At 45.5% G+C, this 14,395-nt stretch overlaps 1 protein-coding gene and 1 pseudogene across 4 annotated transcripts in view; one reads left to right on the forward strand and one right to left on the reverse strand.

Annotated features, from left to right (window-relative positions):
- Nucleotides 1-14,395, forward strand: part of Prdm2 (PR/SET domain 2) — a 99,616-nt gene that overhangs the window by 66,149 nt on the left and 19,072 nt on the right. For 2 of the 4 annotated variants that reach the window (XM_042669670.1, XM_042669672.1), the window contains 2 exons: nt 454-564; nt 3,899-8,309. The exons of 1 other annotated variant lie outside the window; for it this stretch is intronic. In XM_042669670.1, coding sequence (XP_042525604.1) covers nt 454-564; nt 3,899-8,309 — 4,522 coding nt within the window. Of the gene's footprint in view, nt 1-453; nt 565-3,898; nt 8,310-10,949; nt 12,093-14,395 lie in introns of those variants that run through there. One more of the 4 variants, XM_042669671.1, reaches the window with a different exon arrangement.
- Nucleotides 1,097-1,643, reverse strand: LOC122099106 (annotated as a pseudogene).

Consider the following 14,395-nt stretch of genomic DNA (forward strand, 5'->3'; position numbering starts at 1 on the left):
CTGGACTTAGTCAAAACCATAGGGCCCTTTGAGAGACATGCTGACCCGTGTGATTTATTCATAATTACCCTGTGTTTGATACTTGACCGGTGTGCGTGCATATCCCTTACAATTCTGTGGAATCTCTTCTCTTATTGTGCTTTGACAGTAATAGTTATGTCTTAACCAAAAGGGCTCCCAAGTTATACTATATTGTTTTTCTCCAATATGCTCTTGTGTGTCTGTTACTTGTATAGGATTATTAACTTGATGGGTACTGTAACTATGAAGGAAACGAATTCCCAAGACTTGGCTTAAAAATATATTCATCATCCATTCTTTTCTTTTGGAATCCAAAATGATAATAATTTCCTACAAATACACAATGTACCATGATTGGGTTAATAATCATCTCCTTCCAGAATTCAGAGTGATAACAACTGAGTGAGCAAATAAATAAATGTTGTGTTGCAGGGAAGAAAAAATCCCAGGAAAATAAAAACAAAGGAAATAAAGCCCACGACATACAGCTGAAAGCCAGTGATCCAGATTCCAGCTGTGCAAATATGAGAGACTCTGAGGAAGGTAAGCTCATGATGCAGGACTTGTCTGATTTGGGTATGTACAACCAGTTAGTTGTTGCCTTATCTTGTTCTTCTGAGAATTGTCCAAGAGCTATATAGGAATCAAACAGCAAACCAACAAAACTGCCTACATTTAATATGGTGACCCAAATCTTCCACATCTTACCTTTCAAGAAATCACCCAAGAGCATCTTCATTAAACATGAACTTATTCTCTTGTTGAAATAAAATGAAACAACCTATTTGATTGCATTTCCAAAGAAAGTGAAGTGTGCAGCTATCAACACAAATCTGTGGTGACAGAAGGCAGGACTGACTAGGAAAGGCTGAGGCTTCCAGGACACTGGCAGTGTTCTACTGCTGATCTGTGCACTGGCTAAATGGGCACGTTTATTTTATAAAAATTACCTTGCTATATATACTTTATAATTTGTCCACTTTAACGTATGCTTTATACTTCAAATAAATGCTTAAAATATCAAACACTTGACATTTATAAAACAGTGCAAGTTTTTGTTTTTGTTTTTGTTTTCCTGGCTACAAGTTTATTCAACACAAAACAATCTCCATCTTTACTGGGGTGGCTGACCACATTCATGACCAAATCCACCTCTAAACTGCAATTCAGTTGCTGAACCAGCCCCAGCCTTGGCTTTCTTGCCAGCACCAGGGGGCACAGCACTCCGTCTGTAGGTGTCTGTCAGCTTGTGAGTCTTGCAGGCCACTCTCCCTCCACACCTTTTGTCTGAGGCCTTCCAGTCTCAGGTGGGCTGCATCACAAAGTAGCAGGCACAATCTCGGGAGGCAGGTGGAGATACTGGATACCCTCATTGCTTAGGTACCAATAAAAATGCCTCCAGGCAAACCCTTCCTTCACGTAGCCCTGAGACTTGAGAGACTGCATAGCCTTCATGACATGAAGGTTGGGCACATTCTTGTCTGCCAGTTCTGGGTGCTTGGGCATGTGGACATCCTTCTTGGCCACCGTAACCCCCTCCTTAAAAAAGAGTTCATAAATGGCAATCCGGTTTTTCTTGGGCATCAACATCACGGCGGCTTCAGGGTCTGAGGCCGAGGGTGGAAAAGCGTCTTTTGTTATTTTTATCTCTGTATGTCTCTACAAAATGTTCTTTTAGTCCCTTTGAGCATTAATATTCTAGACCTTTGATAATGTAATAATTCTTAGAGGCAGGTATTGAATCAGTGAAGCAGTTTGCTTGCTGCAATTGAACCACTATATTGAGTCTATTGATACAAAAATTAGGGAGATGTGTCTGATCAGAATGAGGTTGGTCCTGAACAGTGTAGTTGGGGGTCCCCTGGATTCTTTACATTCTTCTCAGCAAACAGTTTACATGATAAGCAAATGATTGAGACTACGCTTTGTGTTCCCCTCACATCTCTTTATGTTTAGGTCTCAGCACACCACATCAAGTGTGTAGACATGCCTTGGTGTGGGCATTAGAGTTACTGGAACTGTGCATATTTAGGTTCCTATAACTTCTGACAGTTTTAAATTGGGTTGTTGCCAATCATAGGGAAAAGCAATCTCTCAGAGTCTCTTTTTTAATCTGAGTAAGTCACAGATAGTGATCGAAAATGAACTTTAGGAAGTGATTCCTGAATCCTAGAAGTACATTTTTTTTGTCTTTTTGTGTTGATAATTGAAACAATATTCTAGGTATTTGTTGAAAATACATTTGAGAAGAGACCTAATTTGAAATTGAATGAGTTTCCCAGTTTGTGGAAAGCTCTTAGAATTTCTGAAATTTGTCTAGGGGAGAGAAAGCTGGTTCTATTTAGAAACAAGAGCCTCATTACTAGTCAGTGTAGTGGTGGGCTACAAGTACTAGCAAAAAAGTGAGGCCTGTATTCCAAGGACGTAGCAAGAGGGCTGGGATGATACTGAACTTGTTTTCAGAGTTTGCAGCAGCTATTCCTTTTTGGTCCTCTGCCCACCTCCACCGCATTCATGAGTACATAGACCACATCTGCTTGTCCTGCAGCCCTTTGGTGTGGTAAGCAGGATTACTGTAGGTTTTTGTTCAGTCCTTGCTTGGTTCCAGTAGCTCACATGGCCAGTGTGTCAGCAAGTGTCATCAGTTTCATGTCCAAAGTCTATGTCCACATTCTGACTACTTGCACCACCTTTCCCCACTCTTCAACAGCATGTCACCACCCTGCCCTTCTGGAATTCACACTGTTCTTCTTGTTGCCTGCCTCCTCCCATGGCCACCTCTAGTTGTTCTTCTTCCTCATGGCAGCCAACACGATTCTCTTGACTACAGTCATTTTACTTGTCTGTTAGATTCTTCTGGTAGATCCCTATTGACACAAGGTGTTAAGGCCAGCTTGTGATGACTTGTGTTAGCAGGTAGAGGTAACTAGGCCCCTGGTTACCATTCTAGCCTCTTCTGCTCCTTTCCCAGTCCTTCCTTGAACCTGTCTCACAACCTTTTGACTCAGAGCTTGTATGTTTACTGTTTTCCTTGATCTTTGCATGGCTTCTTAGGTTGTTTGGGGGGGGGGGGGGGTCAGTTGTAGGGCTTGAACTCAGGGCCTGGCTGCTGTCCCTGAGTGTTAGGCTAGTGCTCTGCCACCACTTTGAGCCACAGTACCACTTCTGGTCTTTGTTGGCTAATTGGAAGAGTCTCACGGACCTTCCTGTGGCTTCAAACCACAATCCTCAGATCTCAGCCTACTGAGTAGCTAGGATTACAGGCATGAGCACTGTCGCCCGGCTCTTGTCATCTTATTAGAGACCCCTGCAGCCTAGCTGTCTGTCCCAGATGGGGCTGAGCATAGAAACTTAGAAGTGACCTGCTTAAGAATTTGATTCAATTTTGTGACTGAGGAACTTCTAATAATGTGCCCTAGAAAGTGGTCTAGTTTCTGAATACATAGTTTTATACAGGAATGGGAGAGAGGATCATCTGCTCTATCCATGCTATCAAGAATCTAACCTGGTGATGAGTTTAATAGTTTCTGTGCATGATGAGGAATGGAATTTACAAATAGTCTCTTTAAATGTAATATTGACTACTGAATATTACTGTTTACAATTTCCGAAAAGAAAGATACTTGTGTGTGATCTGATACAGAAAAGAATGTCCACCATGTCTGTGTGCCCAGAATGTTGCCTGATACAAAATAGATACTCTATACAGATTTGTACAGTGAGTGGAAGAAAGGTTTATAGATGAACTGCATAAAGTAGAAGTTATTGTTCATTATATTCTCAGGCATTTTAGGTGAGAAGTAGCTAGAATCAGAGGAATTACGCTTAACACCTAGTTTTGCCTTCACCTCTGATTCTGCTTCCTTGGATCTTCTAGGTCCTGAAGAAGAGGAAGAGAGGCCTTTGGCTTCGGTGCCTGAAGAGCCAGCTCTTATCCCAGAGGTGGGCAGTCAGGACCTGCCTCCAGAGCTGGCTGGCCCTCTCCCTGCCAGTGAGCCACAACCAGAGCCAGGTGGGAAACAAGCCACAGATTGTGAGATCGATGATGTGGAGGAAGTGGAAGAGGAGGAGGAGGAAGAGGAAGAGGAGGATGATGGTGAGGATGATGAGCTGGAAGAAGATGGGGAAGAAGAAGCCGACATGCCAAATGAAAGCTCTGAGAAAGAACCAGAAATACGGTGTGATGAGAAGCTAGAGGATTTGTTAGAAGAACCAAAAACCATTTCAAAAGAACCTTCTGAAGACTCTGAGGAAGTGCCACCCCTTACCAAAGTCCCCAGAACTGAGGAGGCGGCCAATGGAGATGTGCTTGACACTTTCATGTTTCCTTGTCAGCATTGTGAAAGGAAGTTTACAACCAAGCAGGGACTGGAGCGTCACATGCATATCCACATGTCTACAGTCAATCATGCTTTCAAGTGCAAATACTGTGGGAAGGCATTTGGCACACAAATTAACAGGAGGCGGCACGAGCGTCGCCATGAAGCAGGGTTAAAACGAAAACCTAGCCTGATACTACAGCCACCAGAAGAGCTGGCTGATGGCAGAGTTTCTGGAGAAAAAGCTCTTCCTAAAGATGAGTCAAATCCTCTACTTGGGCAAGACTGTTTGACCTTGAACTCAGAGAATGCCTCCCAGGAAACAGTAAATTCGTCCGTTGTAGAGGAGAATGGGGAAGTGAAAGAACTTCATCCATGCAAATACTGTAAGAAGGTTTTTGGAACTCATACAAATATGAGACGGCATCAACGCAGAGTTCATGAACGCCACCTGATTCCCAAAGGTGTCCGGCGGAAAGGAGGCTTTGTAGAAGAGCCACAGCCCCCGGCAGAACAGGCCCAGCCTACCCAGAATGTCTACGTTCCAAGCACCGAGCCAGAGGAGGAAGGAGAGGCCGATGATGTATACATCATGGACATTTCTAGCAATATCTCTGAAAACTTAAATTACTACATTGATGGTAAGATTCAGACCAACAGCAGCACTAGTAACTGTGATGTGATCGAGATGGAGTCTAATTCAGCAGACTTGTATGGCATAAATTGTCTTCTCACTCCAGTTACGGTAGAGATTACTCAAAATATAAAGACTGCCCCTGTTCCAGTAACCGATGATCTTCCAAAGGAGCCTCCCAGCAGCACAAACTGTGAGTCCAAGAAACGGAGGACTGCCAGTCCACCAGTGCTCCCCAAGATTAAAACGGAAATGGATTCTGAGCCTGGGGCCCCGCCATGCTCCTTAACTCTGCCTCTTAGTGTAGCAACGACTGAGGCAGTGTCTTTCCATAAAGAAAAGAGTGTGTATTTGTCATCAAAGCTCAAGCAGCTTCTCCAAACCCAGGACAAGCTGACTCCTCCTGCAGGGGTTTCAGCCACTGAGATCCCTAAGTTAGGTCCTGTGTGTGTGTCTACGCCAGCATCCATGTTACCGGGGACCTCCAGTAGATTTAAGAGGCGGACCAGCTCCCCACCCAGCTCTCCGCAGCACAGCCCTGCCCTTCGGGACTTTGGTAAGCCAAGCGATGGGAAGATGGTATGGACAGACACAGTTCTATCTTCCAAGAAGCCCAGGTTAGAAAGCCGTGGTGACTCGCCTGCCTGGAGTTTGTCTGGAAGAGATGAGAGAGAAGCTGGGAGCCCTCCTTGCTTTGAAGAATACAAAGTATCAAAAGAGTGGGCAGCCTCTTCCACTTTCAGCAATGTGTGCAACCAGCAGCCCCTGGATTTGTCCAGTGGCGTCAAGCAGAAGACGGAAGGCACAGGCAAGACCCCAGTCCAGTGGGAGGCTGTCTTAGATCTCAGTGTGCATAAAAAGCCTTGTCTTGACCTCGAGGGCAAGGAACTCAAAGAAAACCATTTGGCACCGCCAGCCTGTAGTTCTGGAAAGAAAAAGAAACCAACCACATGCATGCTGCAGAAAGTCCTGCTTAATGAGTACAATGGCATCGATGTGCCCGGGGAAGCTGCTCCTGACATGGCCAGGAGCCCGAGTCCTTGTAAATCCCTAGGTGCCCAGCCAGACCCTGACCTGGGTCCTGACTCCAGCTTCTCTGCCCCTGCTGTTGAGTCCCCACCTGAAGCTTGTCCTTCATCACCCACCCTGCAGACCACTTCCCTGTCTTCTTCTCAGCTGCCTCCTCTCTTGGTCCCCACGGACCCCACTTCCCCTCCACCCTGCCCTCCTGTGTTAACTGTTGCCACTCCGCCCCCTCCTCTGCTGCCTACTGTTCCTCTTCCTACCCCCTCTTGCGATGCTTCTCCTCGCCCATGTCCCTCTCCACTCTCAAATGCCACTGCCCAGTCTCCCCTTCCAATTCTGTCCCCAACAGTGTCTCCTTCCCCCTCTCCCATTCCTCCTGTGGAGCCACTTGTGTCTGCTGCTTCACCTGGACCTCCTAAGCTTTCTTCCTCCTCTGCCTCCTCTGCTTCCTCTTCCTCCTCCTCCTCATTCTCGTCTTCCCCTGCCTCCTCCTCCCCTTCACCACCCCCTCTGTCAGCAGTGTCATCAGTAGTTTCCTCTGGGGACAATCTGGAGGCTGTTCTCCCTTCAATAACTTTGAAACAGGAGGAGTTAGAGACTGAAAGTGTGAAGCCCAGGGAAGAGCCCCAGCCTGCAGTTGAACAGGATGTTATTCAGGAAACATTCAGCAAAAACTTCATTTGCAATGTCTGTGAATCACCTTTTCTTTCCATTAAAGATCTAACCAAGCATTTATCTATTCATGCTGAAGAATGGCCCTTCAAATGTGAATTTTGTGTCCAGCTTTTTAAGGATAAAACTGATTTATCAGAGCATCGCTTTATGCTTCATGGAGTTGGGAATATCTTTGTGTGTTCGGTATGTAAAAAAGAATTTGCTTTTTTGTGCAATTTACAGCAACACCAGCGAGATCTCCACCCAGACCAAGTGTGTACACACCATGAGTTTGAAAGCGGGACCTTAAGGCCCCAGAACTTTACAGACCCCAGCAAGGCCCACATGGAGCATATGCAGGGCTTGCCGGAAGATGCTCTGGAACCTTCAAAAGAAGAAGAGGAATTAAATGATTCCTCTGAGGAGCTTTACACCACCATAAAAATAATGGCTTCTGGAATAAAGACAAAAGATCCAGATGTTCGATTGGGTCTGAATCAGCATTACCCAAGCTTTAAGCCACCTCCATTTCAGTACCATCACCGAAACCCCATGGGTATTGGGGTGACAGCTACAAACTTTACTACCCACAATATTCCGCAGACTTTCACCACGGCCATCCGCTGCACAAAATGCGGGAAAGGCGTTGACAACATGCCTGAGTTGCACAAACACATCCTGGCATGTGCCTCTGCCAGCGACAAGAAGAGGTACACCCCCAAGAAAAACCCGGTACCTTTGAAACAAACTGTGCAGCCCAAAAATGGAGTGGTAGTTTCAGACGGCCCTGGGAAAAATGCTTTCAGAAGAATGGGGCAGCCCAAAAGACTGAACTTCAGTGTGGAGCTCAGCAAAATGTCACCAAACAAGCTGAAATTAAATGCCTTGAAGAAAAAAAATCAACTTGTCCAGAAAGCAATCCTTCAAAAAAACAAATCTGCCAAGCAGAAGGCTGACTTGAGAAATGCTGCGGAGTCGTCCTCACACATCTGCCCTTACTGCAACAGGGAGTTCACGTACATTGGCAGCCTGAACAAGCATGCCGCTTTCAGCTGCCCCAAAAAGCCCCTTTCTCCTTCCAAAAGAAAAGTTTCTCACTCCTCCAAGAAAAGTGGCCACCCCTCTCCTGCAAGCGGGGAGAAGAATCACAGCAGCAGCCACCGCCGGCGGACCGCAGATGCTGAGATCAAGATGCAGAGCACGCAGGCACCTCTGGGCAAGACCAGAGCTCGCAGCTCAGGTCCTGGACAAGTCGCATTGCCCTCCTCGTCCTTCAGGTCCAAGCAGAATGTCAAGTTTGCAGCTTCGGTCAAGGCCAAAAAAACAAACTCCTCTTTAAGAAACTCCAGCCCTGTAAGAATGGCCAAAATGACCCACATGGAGGGCAGGAAATCCAAAGCTGTGGCCAAGAACCATTCTGCTCAGCTCTCAAGCAAACCGTCCCGGACCCTGCATGTGAGGGTACAGAAAAGCAAAGCTGTTTTGCAGAGTAAGTCTGCTCTGACAAGTAAGAAGAGAACAGACCGGTTCAATGTAAAATCTAGAGAACGGAGTGGGGGCCCGATTACCCGAAGCCTTCAGCTGGCAGCTGCTGCGGATCTGAGTGAGAACAGGAGTGAGGACAGCAGTGCCAGGCACGAGCTGAAGGACTTCAGGTAAGCCCGGAGCTCGGGGGAGGTAAGGATGGTGCAGGAAATGGTGTTCTGGTTTAACTCTTCTCCTGCAAGATTTTGACAAGCTCTAGGCATGAATGGTTACTGCTTTGACTCTTGTAGAGATGAATAAATAAATACTTGTTATTTCAGACCAAGGACTCAAAAAGTGGTACCATTTCTTTGAGTTTGAATCCATGGGAAAGCCCTTGAAAATACCCCATGTGAAAAGACAAGGTTTCTCACACTTGGTTTATATCTTGGATATTATCTCAGTCACTTGTATTATTTCCTGATCATAGATCATGTCTTCGGTTGAGGTGGAATGTGAGTGAGGTCATTAGCAAACTGGTCTTGGGTAGTAGCTATGATTTCCACATAGTTAGCAATAATAAACTGGTACTTTTAATATTGATGCTTTCTCTCACTAATAGTTTGAATTTTAAGCACTTGCCATGTTGGTAAAAAAAAAAAAAAACACTGTATTTCTATAAATGCCTTATGGTCTTCCCTTCCCTGCCTCTAGCCATGGGGTGATTGATCAGTGAGCCAGGTTCCAAAGGTGAAGAGAAGAGAGAGTGCTTAGAGCTATAGGAAGGGACCCCTTTTTCCCAGCTCCCCATTCCCCCCTCCCCCCCAACTCTTTTAGGCCTGTGGTGACCAGGGCAGGTTGTTTGTTAGTGCCTTTTCACCAGTAGTGAGTTTAATGACTCATCTCAGATTTGAGCTGACTTTTCTGCCTTATTCCATGCTCTTCCCACATTGAGAACTGTTCTCAGGGACAGATAGAAAGATGTGGCCTTAGTTAAGTTTGTGACATTGACTTCTAGAGGTTTCTGAGCCACTTACCCTGAGTTGATGTGCATTCCTAGAATTCTTGCTGGTTCCCAAATAATGCCTGTAGATCAGTTTCTTGTGAAGCTCTCTCATTTGTCATCAAATGGCATTTCTGCAAATGCTTTCAAATCTTCTCTTTCCAGAATATGTAGCCTGACCTGACCCTGGGCTTTCATAGCTACAATTTTCAGAGTTGTAAAGCAGACAGAATAAGGACTAACTGGAGTGGCCTCTTAGAGAAGGCATGAAACACAGAGGTGAGGTGATTACTGCATAGAATTCTTGAAGCTGATGTGCTTTGTAGTAGGGCTGAAGACATCAGGAACATTCACTGGTGGTTCCCTGGGGAAGTGAAGGAGCCAGTTCTTCAGGAACATGCAGTGGGTCTCATCACATGACCAAGGCGACCCATAGATTGGTGTGCCTTGGAATTGCCTGATGGATCTGTGTACCTGCATGGGCTCAGCCTGTGTCATAGAGGTTCTCTGCCAGCAGCACAGTGAGAGTTTAGGGATAAAGTTGATAAGAAAAGCTGTCAAGAAATGACTCTCATTTGTGAAGTTTGTTCACTCTTTCATAGTACTTAGTTCAAAGAGCCCTTAAAGTTGCTAAGGGCTAGCGTGCCTTAAGAAGTGTTTCTCCCTCCTTTATTCTAATGTTAATTGTTTTGCTTTGCTTCATAGTTAGAGGATTACATTGCTTGAGTCAAATTTGGACTGAAAAGATAGATAAGAAAATAAGGTAATGTGCCAACTGGTTGGTAGATAGATGGTGGCAGCAGTCACCCTTCTGGCTGTTTGTCCCTTGTGAGGCACTGGAGCTGTGCTGGGGTCATAGCTGTGGGACCATGGCTGCTACCCAGGGACCAGGGCACTTACCCAGTAACCTTGTAAAGTGCTTTGAGGAGTTGAAAAGCACGTGTCCAAGAGAACATCCTATTTTGATTGGGCATGAGAGTGGTGGGCATTTCTTCAGAGCTTACTTGGGTTGTCCTAGTACTTTGTACAAATCTGGGATTCCTGACCTCAAAGCTGGGGCATCTGTATGCTGGATGTTGATAACTCATCATCCCAGCTGACACAGATTAGGCCTCATCTCCACATGTTTGTTGTGTTAACTGGTATGGAGTGGTTTACCTTCTAGTTGTCTTTTTGCTTCAGAATGTTTCCACGTACAAATTCAGTTCAGAGATGGTTTTGTGATGCAGAACACCTGCTGTAAACCAAGACCTAACTCTCCCTCCCTCCATGGGCATGCTGGGCTCTTGTCCTAAAACTAGCAGTATATCCTTTTCCTGCTTTTTTTTTTTTTTAAATAACAACCCACCTCATTTGAAAGCCAGCTGAAGGCCTGCCCACCTCCAGTATGTGGTTGTAGCTAGTTTGCCATTTAACAGAGGGCTTTGTGGACTTTGTCAGTTGATCACTTCCAGGAGCCACCAGCCTTTGTGCCGTTAAGGGTTTACAGAAGCAGACTGCAACTAGTCCAGAAAACTGAAAGGTAGAAAAGCCAGACAAAATGCCAGACCAGATCCCTCTTTATGAGTTGAAGTACAGCGCTCGCTTCCCCTCACACATCTCTGCCACATGGCTTGGAAATGACCCTGAGAAACGAGCCTGCCATAATTATCCTGGCCTGCGGCTTTGGAGTAGGACACTGAGTTCCAAATGCAAATGCCTTCAGAGTCATTTATGTTTGTCTTGATAACATTTGTCTTATGGTCCCTTCACCTTTTTCTTTTAACATGGTCAATTCATGTACGATTGTGTTATGTTGTCATTTATCTTCAGTTTTCTTATTTTCTAGGAACTTCCTGTAGAAAAGCCCCCCAAACAAAACAGCCCTTAATTGACTAAAAGATATTGCATGCTCAACTTAGGATAAGCACTACGGCAAAGGATATGAAATCTACCAACCTTGCAAGACCATTTGAAGCTGACTCAAAAGCTGTAACATACAGCTGCTTGCCGCCAGGCTCCTTGTTGCCCTGGTTAGAGTCAGGCATCTGCTTCTTCACTGGTGCCCACACGCAAGCTGGGCTCCCAGGGAACTGAGATCCAAAGAGAAGGGCACTGTGAGACGGGCTAGCCACACAGGCTCCTCGTCGGGACTAGGACTCAGGTCTCAGTGTGGCCCCGGGTGTGTTTGGCACATAGAGAAGGGAATGCTTGAATTGAACCTTGCAAAGCAAGTTCTCTATCAGCAGTTGATTGTAGATTTCAGGGATAACAGACATGATGCACTCAGTTTAAAACGTTCTTTCACACACCAGCTCTTGATGGCCTTTCTGTTAATGTGAATTACAGAGAGAAAGAGAGAGAGAGAGGCACTGGGCTGATCTCTTCCCATCCTTCCCTCACCCCTTTTTAAAAATCATAAGCAGATTGCCAGCATAATGGAGAGGAAACCACATTGGATATGGACTCTTATGCCTCTTTATGCCTAATGTCTTGTATATATCCAAATGGACATTATCCTCTCAGATTGTTATCTGGCACTAATTTATAGCTATTGTATTATGAGAGATGATGTAGCGGTATGTCAATACACAGAGTGCTCTGCAGGCCTGGATAGTCCACGCGTAAGTATAAATCAGTGCACATCCCAGGCTCACGCAAGTCTCTAGCAGAGATTAAAAGCAACAAATTGGCCTCTTATGTGTAGCAGTATCATTCTCTATGCGTTTTTATGCTTCTCCCCTGCTCCCCCAAAAATTAATGACAGAGTTGGTGGAAAATGCCTGCATTTTATTCATACTGTTTTTGTTATCAACTTCAAAAGTAATCTACCTCTTAAAGATTGTAGTTGAATGCTTATTTGGTGAACTTGTGCCACTTTAACTCTTTCACTGTCATTCCCATTTTGTTACATTTCTGTTATGGGGACTTCATGTTGAAATATTGTATCAAATGCATTTGTAGCGGTTTAAAAATAAACTATTTAAAATTATTTAAATTGTTTTGGATGCTTCAATTGTATCATACGTGATTTACGTTTTCATTTTTGTTTGCATTGTTAATCTGGAGAGTGTCTTGTATTGAAGTTTGCTGTTAGTTATTTTATTCTTGTTGAAGAGTGCTACAAAAGATTATTCTAATGAACACATTAAACTTTACAGTTTGACATACAAAAGAGGCTGTTCATTGATTTTAACTAATAGAGCCTTCAGAGAGACAGAGAGAGAATCTGGTTATAGGAGAGGTCGCTACCTTTCTCTGCTAGCATGGAAATATGTCCTTGTCAGCTGTATAAAAAAAGATGTTTTATGTTATGACTACAGACACCTAATCATTAAGGGAGAATTATTTTAATGACACATTTTATATAATTGTAACCAATAAAAACTTTGTAAACACTTGTGGAAGGACTGCGTTTTGTACCAATGGGAAGAGTGAAGGGCAAGAGGAAGGCTGAGCAGTTTCTGGGTAGGGGATGCAGCACTGGGGTTTGAACTCAGGGCCTTGGGCTTGCTAGGCAAGCCTTCTGCCGCTTGAGCCATGCCCCATCCCTCTTGGGCTTCAGTTGTTTTTCAGATAGGGTCTTGTACTTTTGTCCAGGATGGGCCTGGGAACCAGGATTGTCCTATCTCCCGCCCAGCTGAGATCACAGGCACACACTGCCACGCCAGGCTTATTTGTTGAGATGCATTAATGTCTTTTGCCCAGGCTGACCTCGAATCACAATCCTCCAAATTCTGCCTCCTGAGTAGCTGGGAATACGGGCCTTGTGCCACCGTACTGGTCGGCCGGGTAAGCACTTTAAGTACAGCACGTGGAGTGTGGTCAGCCCATGAGGTCTTCCTTTGCCTGCTTTATTTGGCACTGGTTGGAAATTTGCTAATTCCAGTACTGTATTGTGTCTGGAGGGCAGATACATAGTTGGACAGCAATGCCAGGAAGTGCCTTGTGGACCGAATTTGGTAAGTGTGAATAAAATGTTTTGTTTTGGGGATTCTTCATTTACTATAGTTTAGTTGACCTTTATTTTTGTGACTCTCCTAACAAGAAGGCAAAGACATTGTAACCTTTGTTTTAGGGTTTCCTCCAGCTGCAGTGTTTTAGGAACCAAAGTGTTTGGGGTATCAGTTGTTCCTGGGGGCCACCGTAGCACTTGCTGCTTCATCCTCAGTGTACATCCAGTATTCTCCAGGAGGGCGCTTTAGGCATGACTGGCTTCGGGGGGAAGAGGATGGGGTAGGAGTGTCACACTTGAGGCCTCCTAGGTTCCTTACATTGGGAAGGGGGCTGTGGGGCACTGGGAATTTATAAATGGCCTTCAGTCTTGGAAGTTTTAAATACTCAGGTGCATAAACACACAGCAGTGCCCTGTGGAGGAACTGGGCATCCTAGAGAGCAGAGCCTCCTGGCATACCCGCCTGCCACTCACCCCCAGGTGTTCAGGAAGTACATCACGAGGCCTTGGAGAAGGTGTCCTGTTTTCTGGATCTTAGTCCCTAGTTTGCAGAGGTGAGGACCGGGTCTTGTGCAGCCCCTGGCTGTGCATGCTGCTCCAATGAGCTGGCCAGGCTCCAGTTCTCATCCCCCTGGCTCTGACACCAGGGCCTTGGATATGTTACAAGTTGCTGCTTGACCACTGTCTTGCTGCCTCATTTTGGTTCTTTTACTTCAAAGTCCATGACTGTTTCTGGGCCTCTCAGTGTGCAATGAGGACTCCCTGTCCAGGCTGATGATGCAGAAGGCTGTCGTCAGGGCTTGCTGAGTATTCAGTACCTGCTGGGCTAGGTCCTCGGATCTTTGGACACATGAGGGGATATAATTCCTGGTCCTGTGAGCTTCTGCTTTCCTGTTGGGTTGCCCCTCATTTTGGGGGCGATGGTTCTGGTGTCACGCTTGAGCTCTGACATTTGGACAGCTACAGTCCATGATACTTTCTGGAAGGACTGCTGAGAAGAGCTCACTTCGTGGGTTGAAGGCTGCATTCATGGAGATCTTGATTTGATAAAGTTTGCTTAGGTCGGCTTATACTCATAAAAATCCCTATAGGGTGATTTGCCGTGAAAAAGATGGACAAGAGCCCAGGTATGTGGAAGAGGGCTAGTCTGATGGATGGATATGGAGTCCACAGGGCCAGTGCTCCAAGGACTAGGCAGGCTCTGCTTCCCTGAGAACTTGATTCCTGTGGCACCAGCCCTGCCGCTACCCCCTGGGACCAGCTCTCAGTAAAGGTTCTAGTAAAGCCCTGTGGGTGGTGTGTGTTGAAGAGATGTAAGCTGGGCCATACACCCTGCTCGC

This window comes from Dipodomys spectabilis, unplaced genomic scaffold, assembly GCF_019054845.1.
Source record: "Dipodomys spectabilis isolate Male_0828 unplaced genomic scaffold, ASM1905484v1 ptg000504l, whole genome shotgun sequence".
NCBI classification, from domain to species: domain Eukaryota; kingdom Metazoa; phylum Chordata; class Mammalia; order Rodentia; family Heteromyidae; genus Dipodomys; species Dipodomys spectabilis.